Source organism: Barbus barbus (assembly GCF_936440315.1).
Source record: "Barbus barbus genome assembly, chromosome: 40".
Classification (NCBI taxonomy): Eukaryota; Metazoa; Chordata; class Actinopteri; order Cypriniformes; family Cyprinidae; genus Barbus; species Barbus barbus.
Genome location: NC_136718.1, coordinates 16,810,568 through 16,827,827, shown reverse-complemented (window position 1 = coordinate 16,827,827; position 17,260 = coordinate 16,810,568). Strand labels below are relative to the sequence as shown.

Here is a 17,260-nt window from a genome sequence, read left to right as displayed (position 1 = left end):
AATGGTATAGGAATTACTTAAACTATTTTCACTCAGAAATTGCAAGTAAATTTCAGATAATTATGAAATGGCAAGTAATGCATCAAATTAAATGTGAAATTTTGTAAAATCTACTCCAATAATCTTGCTTTTTTTTTTTTTTTTTACCGTGCAGTTAACTGTAAATGTGGCACTAATTGTAATATTACGTTTAAGTAATCTGGACTTTTTTGGTCCGTCAATAATTCATGACTTGGAGAGAAGCCACTGAGCTCTGCCTCCATCGTTACCCTTCAATTACCCAGTGATTAACACTAGGTCAGACCATCAGAATGACCTCACATCCGCTTAATGAATTAAATTAATCTATTAGCAGCCTCAAAATAACCAAGCTAAACCAGCAACCTCAAGAGTGGTCCCCATGTTGTAACGTGCATTTAAATGCAACCTCTCTAGCTGGAAATGTCAGGTTAACCGATCCCATCTGCATGCTTTAGATCTGCAAGAGAGGCCAGTGTAACACACTAATCTCTTCATTAATCAGTCTTTTGGTTACAAATACAGACAAAACAGCACAATTGTTTCATCCAGCTTCTCTCCTCAGGATCTAAAGTGGGACAAGCTATGACGTTAATCTTTCTCTCTCTCGAGGTCTCTGGTTATTGTGCTGAAATTGAGTGAGAGAGATGAAGATAAAGGGAAACAGAGACCAGAGATGAAGACAGGAAGGAGGAAGTCAGCGCTAGATGATTTATAATGGCCTCTGCTAGAATGCAGAGTCTGTTCATAAGTTAATTTGACTATGAGGTCATGCCAGCCGCAGTGGTGTCTGTGCTACTGGAAAGAGGTTTTCTCAGCCTATGATTTGAGCAGAGACTCCCAATCCATTTCCAGACTGATGAGAAGCAAGTGAAGCAGAACAACAAAGGTGAGAAAACATTTAAAAGGCGACATTTCGGGTCTTGCAGTGGGATCCATTGAACAACCGGTGAAAATGTGAAAGATGTTATCACTAAAAATGCAACTTAATTCAGTCGCATCGGCTTTTCACATATTGACAAAGAATTGAAAGATTTAAAATGATGCTCTGAAAAATATCAGTACATTTATTTAAATTAATTGTTTCCCATAAACACAGTCACTGATAATGTTAATACACATGCATAATGGCCTAAAACTAATTGTAACATGCTCTACAAACAATATGATTTGCTGGATCATACAGGGAAGCTTTACACAGCTTAATATAATAGCATTAAATGGGACGTCTGTTCAGAAAATTATCACTGGCACTACTCGAGGTTAAAATATACATTCTCATTTAGGAGCATGAAGTTAATTGCCTTTCAGACGGCCTGAAAAATGAAGCAGCCCATTTACTTCCTTATTTCTCCAGGATAGTCAATATGTGAGCTGATTCATGCACACTGCACAATACAAAAAGTGCTCTGGCTTCCCCTCAAAAAACACACTTCATTAATGAACTGGCCTTATGCCTTGCACTAGACATTCTCCCAAATAAGAATCTGTATATTTAAGATGATAAACTCCGACAACTGAAAAACATTGAGAAAACTATAAGAGCAACTTTGTTTAGGATACTTGCACAAATGCTTTCTCCACACTGCTTGAATTATTAATAACTATTGATTTGTTTATTGATCAGGTGAAACAAAAACAAAAGGCAGTTGGGGGAGAAAAAAACCCCAAATCATTTCAATCAAACATGCATACAGGTAACCATAATTGATTGATTTTTACCTGAAAGAAAATGCTTGGAATTATTAGAAATTATTATTTTTTTTTTTTAGAAAAGTGTGTGTAAATTTAATATCTAACAGATCACTTCGCTCCCTCTGCTGGCCAATCTGAAATGCAAAATCAAAACTGATTAGTCAAAAATTAGAAGTTTTTCTGGACAAAATGTTGACTTGCATCAGTTTTAGTGCGACCTTAAATTCTCTTTTTATAGCAAGTCACATTGCATACACCTTTAATGAGAATTAAAACAACTGAAGGAAAACTAATGATGGAAGTGCAAGTTATCTGCAGATGCATAATTTCCTTCACTGTTAGTGCTAGATTTGGGGGAAAAGATTAAGTTTCATAGTCTGCATAACAGTGAGCTATAGGCACATTCTGATGGTTTAACCTTCATATTGTATTCTGGCCACTTTGACTTGGAGAGGATTTTCTTCTGCCTGAAAATGCTAGTGAAATGTTATCACACTGGACTAAAACTTACCTCAATTTGCTTACAGCGTATAACTCCCCCACTCCCCCCCCCCCCCCCCCCCCAAAAAAAAAAGATATATAAAACGGGTTTTATATGCTATAATACTACTAAATGGTAGCGGGAAGCTAATGGTTAACAAATTGGTTAGCTAATGGTTAGAGAGTCGAACTCGTAATCCAAAGGTTGCGGGTTCGAGTCTCGGGCCGGCAGGGATTGTAGGCGGGGGGAGTGAATGTCTAGCGCTCTCTCCACCCTCAATACCACGACTGAGGTGCCCTTGAGCAAGGCACCGAACCCCCAACTGCTCCCCGGGCGCCGCAGCATAAATGGCTGCCCACTGCTCCGGGTGTATGTTCACGGTGTGTATGTGTTCACTGCTGTGTGTGTGTGCACGTTGGATGGGTTAAATGCAGAGCACGAATTCCGAGTATGGGTCACAACGTCACTTAACTTCACTAAATATTGGATTTGATTTTTGGTCAACTTGCTTTCAACTAGGCTGTTTTGCATTTCTTTTTGAAGCTGACTAATCTGAGCCCACGCAAATCAGTTTAAGGAAACAAAGTGATCCAAAATTTTATTTTCACTCAATAACTGAGGCACTGAGCTCAGATCAATGAGGCCTACAATCAGTTGGTTGCAAATAGAAATACAAAACTTGTGCTGATTGAAAGAATACAAGTTGATAAAACATTTAATCCAAGATATGTTGACAGTAGGCTATAGAACAATGAGAGATTTACAAGCAATTTTTAAATGACTGATCATTTTTGGAACACCAAATTTGAAAAAAAGAGAAGATGTTCAGGGTTCAATGAAATAAGGAGAAACATTGAAATTCAGGAAATGATCGTGGCTCCAACATCCTCTCTCACCTTTGATCTTGCACTTTATGTTGAGAACTGTCAGTCTAGCCAAGTGGACTCCTGCAGTCTGGGGTGAGGAGAAAGCAGGCGTGATGAACTGTATCCTAACAGCACAGATGCCCAGCAGAGACATTACTGGAAGCTCCAGATGGTCTGAGCCACTCATTGCACTTCACACCAGCTCCCATGCAAAAAGAGTGGAAGAGGGCAAGAACAAAGGCTAAAAAGCGTGTCCTAAAATGCTAATAAAACAAAAACCCAATGCAATAAATGTGACACTCATGCAGGTGATCAATAACTGGACAGAATTCCTCATACATAACTCAGGATGAAGAATAGAGCTTTTAATACTTGGACCCCACAGCATGTGTCAAGTTAGTTTCCATGGACCTCCATCAGTATATTTCTTAACATAAAAATGATATTTGCTCCTGTTAGTGCAAATGTGTAAGGCATACATTGAAACAACTCTAGAGGACACATTGGGCTCATTTTATGCATTTATTTATGTAGCAATTTACGTTCTGATTAGCTGCTGAGAGGCTGCATCAGCAGTTGGGTAATAACCGCATGTGTCTGAGCACCTGCGGTTCAATGTCTCAGCCCTTCACTTCTCAAATCTTGTTCCTCTCCAAAAATACCACAAAAGTTGCCTAAAAATGTCCCCGTTCTGAAAATCCCTGCACGTCTGCATTTTCACTAAAACCTCACTCCATGTTCTCGCCCTCCTGCCCTTGTCCATGACTTCCCCTCCCCCAAATTAAAGTTCCCATTTGCAAAGCTAGTGAGGTCACACATTAGCAATAGAGGACAATCAACTTTTTCTTTAGCCCCCGCCAGAGGGTTACAACCATCCTCTTTACACACAAAACAGCCCTCTCCTTTTTAACAGCCAGAGAAGAACAAAAAAAAGATTAAACATAATAAACTACCAAACCTTTTGTACAGAGAAACCAAACTAAATGGAGAAAATGTCTTTTATATTAGTCCGCAGATGTCCTTTGTGATCCTCTCTCGGGCTCTGTAATTTTAATAGGGAAGTGAGACACACACATATACCAAATACAGTTCGGTGCGTCAATGAGAGAGGCTCTGTGTGTAGCAGGCAATGTCAATACATCTGTCACTCGATTAGCCATCCATCTGTTTGTTTTATGTGGATTAGAAGTAGGTCTTGGTCGTATGTATGATAGTGTGAATATGCATGTGTGTCATAAGTTAACAACATGTAAGTCTACATATCTCTGTGTGTGTGTGTCTGTGTGCGGGTTTAGGGGAGTCTTTAGGCCAGTCCAAAGCCTTCAGAACATTCCTGAATGGCCAGCAGCAGCATGTGTCTTAACTTCTCGTAGCTCTCATACGCTGGGAGGTCCAACTGGTTAAAGCTGGTAGGAGAGAGAGAATAAGAAGTGTGAAAGTGAAATTTTTGGTTGTGCATAAGACCACAATTGCCATGCAATGTAGCATGTAGATTTTAGAGCTGCTTTAATTACATGCATTATGGAATTTCTGAATGCATCGTGTGGAAACTTTTGTATTGTGTGTTTTGGGGCATTGGGGCTCACTTACCAAGTGTGCGCAGAGGGCAGGCGGTCAGTGGATCGGTCGTCTCTGTGGATCTGGAACTTCTGGATGCCATTCATTCCCTCCAGTGCAGCAAAGCCCTGAAGTGGCACTTTAGATGTGCCTGTAACAAACTGCAGGAATTTAGCCCGGTCAGCCTGGTCAAAGGATCGTAATGCACGCCAGAACCACTGGATCTGTGGAGAGCAAGGAGGACAGAAAATTGAAACCAGGTAGAGAATACATCTGGAGAAGTAAATGCCTTCAATGGGCTATTAAGACAAAAAAACATGTACAAAAAACCCCAGAAATGAGTCAGGATTTCAACACTTCTGATTCCACTGCCTCAAAGTCAATGGGTTGAAAAAAGTCAATCTGGTGAAATGCCTGAAATAAGGTCTGTGGTTAACAAGTTCAAGACATCATGTTTTATTCTACAACATAAAATACATTATACCACTTTGACTTGTCTTGAAAAAGGTGGTTGCTAACAAGTTACAAAATGGGACTACTGAGTTTATAGGGTCATCTAATCTGCTATTACATAAAGATTTAAATAGTTGTCGGAATCCCAAGCACTTATTGGTCACAGAGCTTCTTTTTTTCAATAAACCAAAAGCCAATTGGAAAAATTCTATTGAGAGACCAGGGTGACACTAAATTCCAGACTGGCCTGCAAAAATACATCATCCCTGCAGCACTCTATTGGTTATGATCCTTTCCTTGGCTGTGTGACAGCAGTAAATGACATTTTGATCAAAGATCAAGGAAAACTTCAGAATGATGTGCAGAGATGAAGACATCAGTCATAAAACAATAAATAGATACATTTCACGTTGTCCTTTTGTACAAACCTGAATAGAACTGGACTGATATTTGTGGTATTCTGTATTAGCCTTGAGGTCGTCAATGTCGATGGTGGGCAGGCCGGAGATGAGCAGCTCTAGCTCTTGCTCAGTGAAGATGGAGATCAGTCTCTTGGGGATGATCTCATAGAAGCCCTCTAAGAAGGCAGCCAGCTGCTTACGGATTGCACCTGAGAAACACAGATGTTTCAGCTCCTTGATAGACTCCTGAACCTCCTCATTCCTCACTAGCAGTGATGTTTATTGCAGTGTATGCTCACCTGTCATCTTCATCTGGCAGACCAGATGCACATATTCTTTCTTATTCTCCTCTGTGACAAGGATGTTGGCACCATTGGCCTTCAGATCTCTCACTTCACACACGCCAAACTCTTGGACCTGTGAACATATGAGGTGGTGATTATCATGCCTGTTTCTCCATACTTAAAATGACAGAAATAAGGTAGGGTGCTTAGAATCAAAATGAAGCTCACACCTCTGTGCTGAATGTCAGCTCGTAGCCCAGAGTGGACACGTCGTTCTCCAACAAGTAGACCAGGCCCTGAAAGAAGGGATAGTCTTCGCTTTCCATGTCTGTATACCTATGAACCACAAAAAAATTCAGCTTGTTTCATAAAGATCGTTAAGATAAATAAGACCTAAACCTGGCAGATTCTTGCTGGTACCTGACGCTCTTGCCCAGGATGTGCTTGTAGAAGCTGCGTGTGAAGTAACACTCTAATAGCCTGTTGTCATAGACTGCTTTAGCCACCACACGTCCCACAAACTTGAAGTAGCTGAGATGGTTGGGGTTGCAGTGGGAGGACGGGTTGATGGTGTAGGTGACCCGGTCGCCAGGAGAAGTGCGGAACAGGGCATACATAGGGTTGAACATTTCTCTGGAGATGATCATGTACCATTCCCTTAACAGCCCACCTGCATCCTGACCCTCCTCTCCTTCAAAGACTATATACCTGTAGAGAAAGAAACCATAAGAATGAAACTAAACTGCCCTGCTCTCGCTGTTTGCAGCTACCTGTAAAATACTAGGCACGTTTGCGTGAGAAAGAGTGGCAGAGTGAGAAAGCGTGAGAGATTTACAGTCTGTTCTTCATATCCTCTGGGCTCTTGCGGTGCAGCTCTCTGTAAGAATCTTCAAAGACATGGTCTCTCCTCACATGGACGGCCATATCCTCTTTCCTCAGGCCCTCATCCAGACGCTCCAACTCCTGACGGAAATACCTAAGAGACACACTTATTAGATAAAAGACTCAACCCAGAGAGAAAAAAAAAAAAGAAGTAGAAACCCAAATAAGGAGGTGGTGGTGAGAAGTTGGCGCTTTATAATTCCAACAGAGGGCGAAATGTATAGGTGTGTTCGACTTGGAGCAGCACCGCGCAGACAATCAGTGTATGACATCAAAGTACCGCGAGCACGATTCGAAAGCAAGCGGAACTGTCTGTTCTCTGCAGCTCTCGCGGTGCTTTAATGTCATACAATGATCGTTCTGCGTGCAGGGTGCCGCTGCATTAGATGACGTCATATATGTTTCAAGCCAGCGCGAGAAAGCAAAACCATGGAGGCAGAGGATCAAACCTCTTCCAGAATTCTTTCTGCACCTTCACGTTTTGAATCCCAAGTGTGGAAACACTTTGGATTTTACACACTGCCGGGAAAACATGACTAAAACGGTATGCAAAATAACATAGCACTTTATTTTATTTCAGAAAGTATTTTTTCTACTTATTTTGTTGAACATATGACTATTATATTCATGTGCAAGTTCATGGTTCAAGGTACTTTAAAAATACATTGTGTATGTGTATGCTCCTGAAATAAAAGTTCAGAAAGATGTGATGCATTGTTTTTGTTAATGTGACTCATCATATAGAGTCTCTTTTAAGGGTACAATCAAATATTTTCCAATGTCTAGTTTTTAATAAGGAAACAAAAAAAAAACAGTAAATTGTAATATCGAATCACAATAGTTATACAAATGGCAATAATCAATTATCGCAATATATATTGAATCAGCACACAAGTATCGGGATAGTATTGAATCAGCAGATTAGAAAATCGTCACAGCCCTAATTAATAAGGTTACAGTATTTGGGAGAAAAAAAATCCTTTAATTTTTTTTTTCTTCATATAATGTTTTTGTCATACAATAGCGTTGTCAAAAGTATTGACTTCAGTACCAGTCTGTACTGAAATTTTAAAAACGTCCATTTCCCGCTAACATTTGAGCGGATTCTTAAAACACTGCTGACTGGCCAATGTGTTCACGCGATTGGCTACAATGGTCATCGCTTCACACTCTTCACTGAGCGCTTGCACAGAAGCACACAGGAGAGTTTGAAAGCAGGCATTTGTCAGCAGATCAGTCTGTGCGCAGATATATTAGGCATCCGCTGAGAAACGCGGCTTTCAAACTCTCCCGTGTGCTTTGTGTAAGCACTCACTGAAGACTGTATGACATTATGTTTTAAATACTAATTTTACCTTTTGAATTTGGTGGATAAAAAGCAGTATCTTACTTGCGCTTGACATCAAAGTCCAAGATGCGGATGTAGTCAACCAAAACAGCGAATGGCCCATCTGCCAGATGAGTGGTGGACTGTCGCAGGATCTGATTCAGCACTGTGCGGTGGGTCTCTGTTTAAGACAAAGAGGGAGTTCATATCGAGGACAGCCTTCATCAGTATTCATCATGTGTTCCTCTACACTGTGTGAACCTCCATAAGGTACCACAGGACAGCTTGTGTTTGATTGACTCACCTGCGAAACGCAGGAACTTCTGTGTGTCTGGAGGGAGGTTGGAGGATATGTGCATAGAGGAGGGCTCCCTGGAAAAGAAGGGGTCCAGAGAGGAGGGGGTGGCAGGAGTAAGTGGCGCGGGTGACAGGGGGGGTGGCTCGTCCTTGATGTGTGACAGCTGGCTCTCTCGAGTGTCTCGAACCGGAGGTTTGCTTTCCCGCTCAGTAGCGTGCACCAGGAAAAAGGCCTCCACTGCAGGTTGCAGCACTACAGCAGAACAAAGAATTGTTAGCACAAAATGATTCCCTTATTTCTAAAATCATTCTAAAATATATAAATATACCTAAAACTGCATGTTGGTCATGAGACTCCTCGAGCTCTTTCAGACACTCCCCTAGCATATCCCATAGCTCATCCAGCAAAAGCTGCTCACTCAACAGTGGCAAGTCAGGCAAACGCTCCTCTTGTTCCTGCTGACTGCTGCTCTCTTCACCTACACACACACCACACACAAACCATATTTTAACATGCATTCTATATAAACCAGTCATTTCAGACCATGATTTTTCTCGAGTTACATCAACTCAGCACCAGGTAAGCACATTTTCATCAATTTTCACAAATTACTTTAAAATCAAATAACTGGTAGATACCTAGCAGTGCTACTATAAATCACATATGATAAAAAAGAAGTGATTTCTATGCTATAATTCCAGCCACTGATGTTCCCTAAGCCATCATGTCACATCTATTGTTCCTCAGGACCTCACCTAATGTTGCCTGGTCCTGCTCTAGGGGTGAGGGCTGGTCCACATCCATGGGCGAATCATCTCTTTGAGCTGCTGGGGGCTCGGCAACAGAGTGCACCTCCGACTGAACCAGGGGAACCAAGGAACAAGGTGAGATTCAATATAATTCACCCCGACAGAGAAGAGACAGTGTGTAATGTAGGAAAAAAGATGAAATGAGGGTAAATCAGACTGAAACCAGAAGCAGTGCTTGAGACTCAATATCATGCATCAAAACATTCAGACATTGTCAAGAAAGAGGGGGTTGGGATGGAGCTTAAGCAAAAAAGCATTGACAACCAGCCAAAAATCAAACCACAAACAAAGAGACAAAGCCAGAGAAGAGGGAGAATCACAAAGCTGGATGCATGCAACATTCAAATATCTCAAACACTGCACCATACAGACTTTGTGCATTAACTGCAGCACAATGCAGTGGAAGGCAGAGAAGTAGAGAAGTGGAACAGAGATTTGGGGTTTAGAAAAGAGTCACTGGTAGGTCTTATGATAGAATTACTTGGTTTGTCACTGGCAAACAATTGTGAGTTCAGTATAAGTTTAGTAACTTTTAAAATAGTGTCCGGGTGTTCGATAAATAGAGCTGTGGTGATCTTTCAGAGGACGCATAGTTTTAATTTGAACTGCAAGCGAATATTTACTTATCAAGATACTTGATGTTTAATCAGGGCTTGGCAATATAAAATATAATTGTGATATTTTGCAATGATTTTGTTGGTGATATAAAACTAAGCATCATGAGTTCAAAGTCAGTTTAACAGGAATTTTTAAGGTTTTCTAAAAGACCTTTTTGACAGGATATTTCACCCGAGTATGAAATCATTAAAGATTATAATACACTCAGGTTTAAACAAAAATGAGAGCTGGAAAGTCTTAATTTTTGCACAAATTGAAAAAAGGTAAATATTGCAGTTTGCCTAATTTATTGTTAAACTAAATGGTTAAATTATTACTATCAATACTTTACATAAATTATTGGTCATAATTATTTAGGGAAAAAAACTCTGCATTTCTTTTTTGCTTTTTTCGCTTGCTTTTTTCTCATTTAGTTCTATACTACGGATATTGTCTGCTAAATACATAAAGTAAAAATGTATGATTCTTTTTTTTTTACTGCATTTGCATTTATTTTACTTCTTATGTTAAACATTATGAATCTGAGATACTGAAATATGCATCTACAATAAAGACAGGCCTAAACAATAAATATTGTTGAAGAACTGAGAAACATTTTTAGCTCATTCGTCCTACCCTATGTGGAATACGGTGCAATATGTCCTTGAAAATAATGGATTGTAACTTTACTAAGGTAAATAAGTGATAAGTCAGATAGCATCATTAAGAAATACTCCGGATTTTATGAACAACATGGGTGTGTGTGAGGGTGAGTACAGTCAGTAGCAGTCTGCCTGCTGTCAGTGCGGCCCATGCTAACCGTGGCTGCGCTGGCTGTGCCAGCGGGGGGGTTGTTGGTTGCAGAGGTACTGGGGGCAGACGATCCAGCCACAGCCACAGCCACAGCCACAGCAGCGGATGCAGCAGCAGCAGCGGAAGAGGATGCAGATGAAGAGGGTGGGGGGGCCTGCTGTAGACGGCGTGCCCTCTGCCCCTCTCTCACCATCTGAATGATGGCGTCTGCTTCAGCCTCTAGCTGACGGACCGCAGCCTGGATACTGCTGGCCGAGCCCAGACTGGTCGAACCTGGAGACAAATGGAGAATAAATCCAGCGAGACCTGTGAAGTGGTCTATATCGCTCAGTGGGAGAACAGACTCAACTAAAAGCTTCAATATGAAGCGTGGAAATGTTCTTAAAGGATTAGAGGACGCCTGTGTTAAAAGAGAGTGGCTTACTCAGTCTTCCTCCTGTCTGCTTAGCTTTCTTGTTAGCGCGCCGTGTGTCTTCTCTAAGCTGGATGATGACCTGGAGCACACGCAGGAAAAACTTCTGTGTGGAGGTCTTGGATGTGAGCGAGCTCATGCAGGGCAGCTGCAGCTCACGACCACCTAACGTGCGCTTCTGAGCAGCCACAATCACCACACTCTCTGACCCGTCAAATCTGCAATGCATTTAAAAACAAGTACTGTTATTGTGAAGAACCCTTTTATGGAGATGGGAGATAAAGTTCTGAAAAAGTCTGCAGCGAATGTCAATTTTCACTAATTTAACAAAAGATTTTAAATCAACATTAACGACATCAAACAGGATTTGAAATGATTTATATCTAGAAGCTATCGTTCAACAGTTTAAGGTTACTTTACGTTTTTTTTTATTTTTTTGAAAGAAATTAAGACTTATTTAGCAAAGACAAAACAAAATTATCAAAAGTGACAGACATTTATAATGTTACTAAACATTTCTATTTCAAACGTTCTATTCAGGAATCCTAAAAAAAATTAAAGTTTTCACAAAAATATTAAGCAGCACAACTGTTTTTCAGCACTGATCATGTCTCTTGAACACCAAATCAGCAAATTAAATTGCTGCTGATTTTTATAATAATTATAATTTAGATTTGCCAGAAATAAATGACATTTAAAAAAAATTACAAAAAACATTTAAAATTGTAATATTAACTCAGTACTACTCATTTTTTTAATCAAATAAAGTGTTATTTTATAAGTTTATAATAATAGATAACAATAGCCTTAATATACTTTCCAAAAAAAAAAAAAAAAAAAAAAAAAAAAAAAAAAAAAAAAAATCGAACCGACCCCAAACGGAAACATAGGTTGAAAGTTTATCCTCACCTGCTGGTCATCTTGCCCTTTAGGCGTGTGGTGATGGATGGGTCATCATGAGAAGCATCAGGAGACTGAGCATCAGCACGTGCTCTTCTCTGCTGCTCTAGGTTATACTCCCTCAACTCTGCCAGTAAAGTGCCTAAATACAGACCAGTAGCAAAAGCGTGAGATTCAAAACAGGTTATTCACAAACCTTCATGATGGTGATAGCACAAATCACAAGTACATTACCATATGCCTTGCCATATACATATCAGGGCTCGCAAAATCTCTAGCCCGACATCCCGGGGCAATTGTGTTTTCCAGTCGGGCTACCAAAATGCATCACTGCCCTGCCCGATGGGCTACCTTAAATAAAGGGTTCCCACGCAGTGTTCCCTCTAAGCTGAGCGCGCGCACGTGACCGCGCTCTTCTTCCACCGCGGCCGCGCAGAAGAAATAATGTGCCTCGTGTGCACAAAAATGAGTTGGGAAGCCATTTGATTGAATGCCGCCAAGTAAAAGGGAAAGAATAGCAATGCTCGGGCAAACCGCTATAGAGCTTATGTCACGACAGAGTTAGAACCAGTGAATGCGGTTTACAGGTTTAACAGAAAGAGAACGATGTGCACCAAATGAGTCTCTGTAGAAACTGAATACTTCAATGGTTGAGGTGCGCTCAACACGAGAGACAACGCATACGCAATGACATGTGAAATAAAACGTCCTCATGTATTAAAAGAAGAGTGGCTTGATTAAGTGCTGGAAATAGCAGAGGATGGGCAAAGAACGGTAACAAAACTCTGAAACATGTACAGTCTCACACAAGTGTATTGTACAAACTGTACTTCATCATGATGTTTAGACAGCTATAGAAGAATTCATATGTTCACGTTTTTTATATTTAAATTACAAATCTCAGCTTAAGTTTTGCTTCAGTTTGTATTCTATTCTATTCAATCAGTTTAAATAGTTTGTTTTGATAATATGTTATGTTTGGGCTATATTATAAACCTGATAAATAATTGACCTTGTTTTTGAGTCTTTGACTTTGAGTCTCTTGCTCATCAAGGCTGTATTCATTTAAAAAATACAGAAAAAAAACTGTTTTATAGTGAAATATTATTGCAATTTCTAATATTGGTTTCCTATTTTAATACCTATATTATAAATTGCATTTATTCCTGTGATCAAAGCTGAATTTTCAGCATCATTACGCCAGCAGTGTCCCATGATCCTTCAGAAATCATTCTAATATGCTGATTTATTTTAAGTGTTGAAACTGTTGTGCTGCTTAATATTTTTTTGGAACCTGTTACTTTTTTCTTTGATTAATAAAAAGTTTAAAAGAACAGCATTTATTCAAAATAGAAATATTTTCTAACAATAGAAGTCTTTACTAATCAATTTTATCCATTTAACACATCCTTGCTGAATAAAGCTTATTTAACTTTCTTTAAAGTATCTTTAAAAAAGAAAACTATTTCTGACCCCAAACTTGAATAGTTTATTGTAACAAAATCTCTATTTTGACTAAACGCTGTTCTTTTTAACTTTTTTTTTTTTAAATATCACAGGTCCCAAAAAATACAGTATAAAAAATAAAATAAAGCAGTACAGCTGTTTCCAACATTGATTAAAAATCAGCATATTAAAATGACTTCTAAAGAATCATGTGCTTTGCTTCACAGGAATTAATTAAATTTTAAAGTCTATTAAAATAGAAAACATTTATTTTAAATTGCAATAATATTTCACAATATTATTTTGTGAAATAATATTCAGTATTTTATCAAATACATACAGCCTTGATGAGCATAAGAAACTTCTTTAAAAAACTTTATTGATCCAAACTTTTGAACTGCAGTGTATTGTACAGTAAAAATGTTTTCTCAGGTAACCTAAAATGTACATCATTTAGTTACATCAAGGGTCAAATTAAATATAAATAGCACATTAAAGTTAAAAAAGTTACACACTTTTTTGTGTGCATGCTGTACAGGCCTGGTATAAAGAATGCTTTTGCTCGGGTGACCGAAATGTCCGCCAAATAGAGAAAAGTTTTGCTCAGCAAGAAAAACAATTACAGGGAACATTGCTCCCACGGTTCCTTAAATTTGATACAACTAAATTGAAAAGTTTAAGGCCTTATACCATTTAACGTATTTAAAAAGAAATAATCTAAGAAATAATTTTTCAAATTGCCTTAAATAGGTTTTTAAGAATTCTGCAGATACCTTGTAAATAGTAAAATAAAACTCTTTCCTTAATATTCGTTGATATTTGTGTATTGAAAATGTTTTTGATTGACATTTATGGTCTTCGTTTTATTTGGGCTAGTTAAATTAATTTTCGGGCTACCAAAATCTGAAAAGTACCTGCCCGAAGGGCTACCAGGGATTTAGGAATTTTGCGAGCCCTGCATATAATTCACTATTCAGCACCTAATTCTGCCATAATGAGTGCCCATACTAGGGGTGTTCGATATGACGATTTTTGATCGTGCACGATAAAAATGTCTCCACGATCTGCTTTTTAAGAAATATCGTAGTATCGCGCTACAGCACACATTATGTCAAATACAGTTCTGGCGCCGCGGTCTCTATATACTGTACAACACGACATACAGCAGTAGAGTTACTCAGACAGGACACTGCACTTATTCGCGATCGCAAAAGTACATTATTTGCATACAAGCCTTGCTGGTAAATGTTTAATTCGCGCGCTGGTCTGACGTGCGCTTGTTCTGAGCGGATACACCTGAAGCACGCGTGCTAAAAAGCCTGTCTAACAGCGCCTGATTACTCAACTAAGTTATATTTTGCGCTAATACTGTCAAAACACACAAGGTTTACATACAGACTGAGTTGGTTATCTCTAAAATGAAAGTAAATGGTTAAGAGAGAAACGGATGCGTGCCTGTATATTAGATGCGTGCAGCTCTTAAAGGGACAGGACACTAAACGTGCTGCCGACTGTCATTAAAGGGATAGTTCACCCTAAAATTTAATTTCTGTCATTATTTACTCAGTGGAAAACCAAACAGTTGCTGGTCCACATTGACTTTGATAGCAGGAAAGAAAAATCCTATGGAAGTCACTGAGGACCAGCAACTGTTTGGTTTTCCACCTTCTTCAAAATAGCATTTATAAATGTTCAGCACAAGAAAGAAACTCATTCCGGTTTAAAACAACTTTTGAGTAAATGATGATATAAAAATACAACATTATGACAGAATTGACAGACAGATGACAGAATATTAATTTGTGGGGGAACTATTCATTTAACGTTAACAAAACAACAAAACGCAAAAGAGAAAAATCACTCACTATTCTTGACTGAAAAACTTTAATACAGTTGCTTTAGGAATCAGTCTATCTAGTGTTTTATTTTTATATTTGTTCATTCAATTTCATTGAATGCTCTGCTAAATACACCTATTGTACCTGGAAATAAAGCACTGTTTGTTTTATTTGTATATTATGTGTATTTGTAATGTGTATCTTTGTTCTTATTTTTTAATAAGAAAAATAAAATAATGACAAAGATTTATCTTCGCCCACTTTGGCCTAAATATCTGCCATGCATCTTTGTCTTTCTAGTTTGGCTGTAATGCTCAGACAACTTGTAAAACCAAAATAGTAAAACTAACAAAGAATCGTGATAAAAATCGTGAATCGTGATATTTCTATAAAAAATCGTGATATGATATTTTTCCCATATCGCCCACCCCTAGCCCATACTACCAAAAACAGGGTAGTAATGTAGTACTGACCAATTTGTTTGCAGAGTGTGTATCCGAGCTGACGTGCCCCGCTGAGTAGAAGTCTCAATACAGAGTCTCGGGTCGGTGCGGCCCCTCTGGACAGCTGCAGTAGGATGTTGGCCGCGTCCTCCAGCCCTTCCTCTGAACACGAGTGGGATGTCAGCACCTGGACACAAACCACAGGAGGTAACTAATCCGCCTGCTGAGCTGGGTCAAAAGAGCCCAGGGTTAGGAGAACCAGACATGAGGGGACATATGTGCATGCACCATCATTAAATACCTCCACAGAGAGCTGCAGCTGTTTCTCTGTTAGTCCAGTAGAGGCCAATTTGGTTTCAATGTCTGTGCTGCTCACTGCTGGCTTCTGTTTTCCAACTAAAGTAATGACATATAACATTTGAATATTTTACTCAAATCACAAACATAATTGTCCACTCCTAGTAGTGTTAAATAATCATGACTGCAATACTGACAAATAATTGTGATTATATTTTTAAATCAAGCAGACCTAATTTACAGATTATATTCAAATGTGGCTCAGCCAATCTTATTCAAGAACCAGAACTATCCATTTTATAATTAGAATTTTATCTCAGTGGAGACTGTTATAGCAACACAAATCAGCTGGTATTAATCCATGTTTTAAACGGTTTTCAAATGCTCTAAGAGAGACTCACCAGCAATACTGCTGGAGGTGGTGGTGCTGCTTGTAGCAACAGATACCGTGGTGGCTGGTTGAGAGGGCGTCGGGGCCACTGAGCCCTGCGTGGTGCCCGTACCTGCCACCACTGAGATGGTCCCTGACCCCGCTGTGGTTTGAGTGGTAGGTGCAGAGGGTGTGGCAGTTGGGGCCTGAGGCACTGGGTGGCTAGCTGGAACCTCCGTGGCCTTGTTGTCAGGCAGAGCGATGGAGATCAAAGAGAGCAGACGGAGCAGTTTCTCAGTAAGAAGGGAACTACGACGGATCACTGGGTGGGAGAGCATGTTCATCAGCTGGCCCAGAGGAGATGCCTCGAGGCTCAACAGAGCCCCCTCTGTCTCACCAGCACCCCCTAGAGGCACAGTCTTCATGGAGGCCTTGCCTTTACGGCTCACATTCATGTTGTCCAGCTTGACCAGGAGATCCCAGAAATCAGTGGAGATGCCCAGGGACTGTGGTGTAACTGTGCAGGCGCTCAGGGAATTGTGGGTAGAGGTGGGATTACTCAGGGTAACAGAGGAGTTGCTCTGGCTGGTGCCACCTGACCGACAGCTTCCACTGGGAGTCGGTGTTAAGCTGGCACAAAGACGAGTGTCCAACTCTGATGAGGACGACGACAGGGGATCTTTACAGCGCTGCTGAGTGAAGTGACTGGGAAATACCTAGAAGAAATAAGAGTGAGAGAAACAAAAAATTAAAAACAATAAATGTTCTTTACTGCTTTGCACTTTCATCTGTATAATTAGTACATTTTTGTATTATATTACTTTACTGCATATTTCCCCGGTTTCACAGACAAGGCTTGAGCCTAGTCCTAGACTAAAATGTAATCTGAGCTGTTTCAACTGGAAGAACCTTGCATTGACTGATCTTAAAATATATCAGTGCCTTTGTTTTGTCTCAAGATGCACACCAGTAATGTTTTTTTCGAAGCTCGTTCATAAAAATTGCTTAAATGTCCGAATTGAACTCTGATCTAATCCTGGCTTACTCTAAGCCCCGTCTGAGAAACCGGGCCT

The 17,260-nt window shown here is 39.7% G+C and overlaps 1 protein-coding gene across 8 annotated transcripts in view; it reads right to left on the bottom strand.

Moving 5' to 3' along the window:
* Positions 1 to 3,404: 3,404 nt before the first annotated feature.
* huwe1 (HECT, UBA and WWE domain containing E3 ubiquitin protein ligase 1) overlaps positions 3,405 to 17,260 on the bottom strand; it is a 46,633-nt gene continuing 32,777 nt past the window's right edge. For 7 of the 8 annotated variants that reach the window (XM_079401090.1, XM_079401095.1, XM_079401094.1 and 4 more), the window contains 17 exons: positions 16,219 to 16,903; positions 15,822 to 15,916; positions 15,551 to 15,707; positions 11,803 to 11,935; positions 10,906 to 11,111; positions 10,489 to 10,754; positions 9,018 to 9,120; positions 8,591 to 8,740; positions 8,269 to 8,514; positions 8,028 to 8,145; positions 6,591 to 6,731; positions 6,176 to 6,463; positions 5,986 to 6,091; positions 5,771 to 5,888; positions 5,499 to 5,680; positions 4,651 to 4,841; positions 3,405 to 4,466 (listed from right to left, as the gene is read on the bottom strand). In XM_079401090.1, coding sequence (XP_079257216.1) covers positions 4,364 to 4,466; positions 4,651 to 4,841; positions 5,499 to 5,680; positions 5,771 to 5,888; positions 5,986 to 6,091; positions 6,176 to 6,463; positions 6,591 to 6,731; positions 8,028 to 8,145; positions 8,269 to 8,514; positions 8,591 to 8,740; positions 9,018 to 9,120; positions 10,489 to 10,754; positions 10,906 to 11,111; positions 11,803 to 11,935; positions 15,551 to 15,707; positions 15,822 to 15,916; positions 16,219 to 16,903 — 3,288 coding nt within the window. In that variant the 3' untranslated portion in view covers positions 3,405 to 4,363. The remainder of the gene's footprint in view (positions 4,467 to 4,650; positions 4,842 to 5,498; positions 5,681 to 5,770; positions 5,889 to 5,985; positions 6,092 to 6,175; positions 6,464 to 6,590; positions 6,732 to 8,027; positions 8,146 to 8,268; positions 8,515 to 8,590; positions 8,741 to 9,017; positions 9,121 to 10,488; positions 10,755 to 10,905; positions 11,112 to 11,802; positions 11,936 to 15,550; positions 15,708 to 15,821; positions 15,917 to 16,218; positions 16,904 to 17,260) is intronic. The other variant, XM_079401097.1, reaches the window with a different exon arrangement.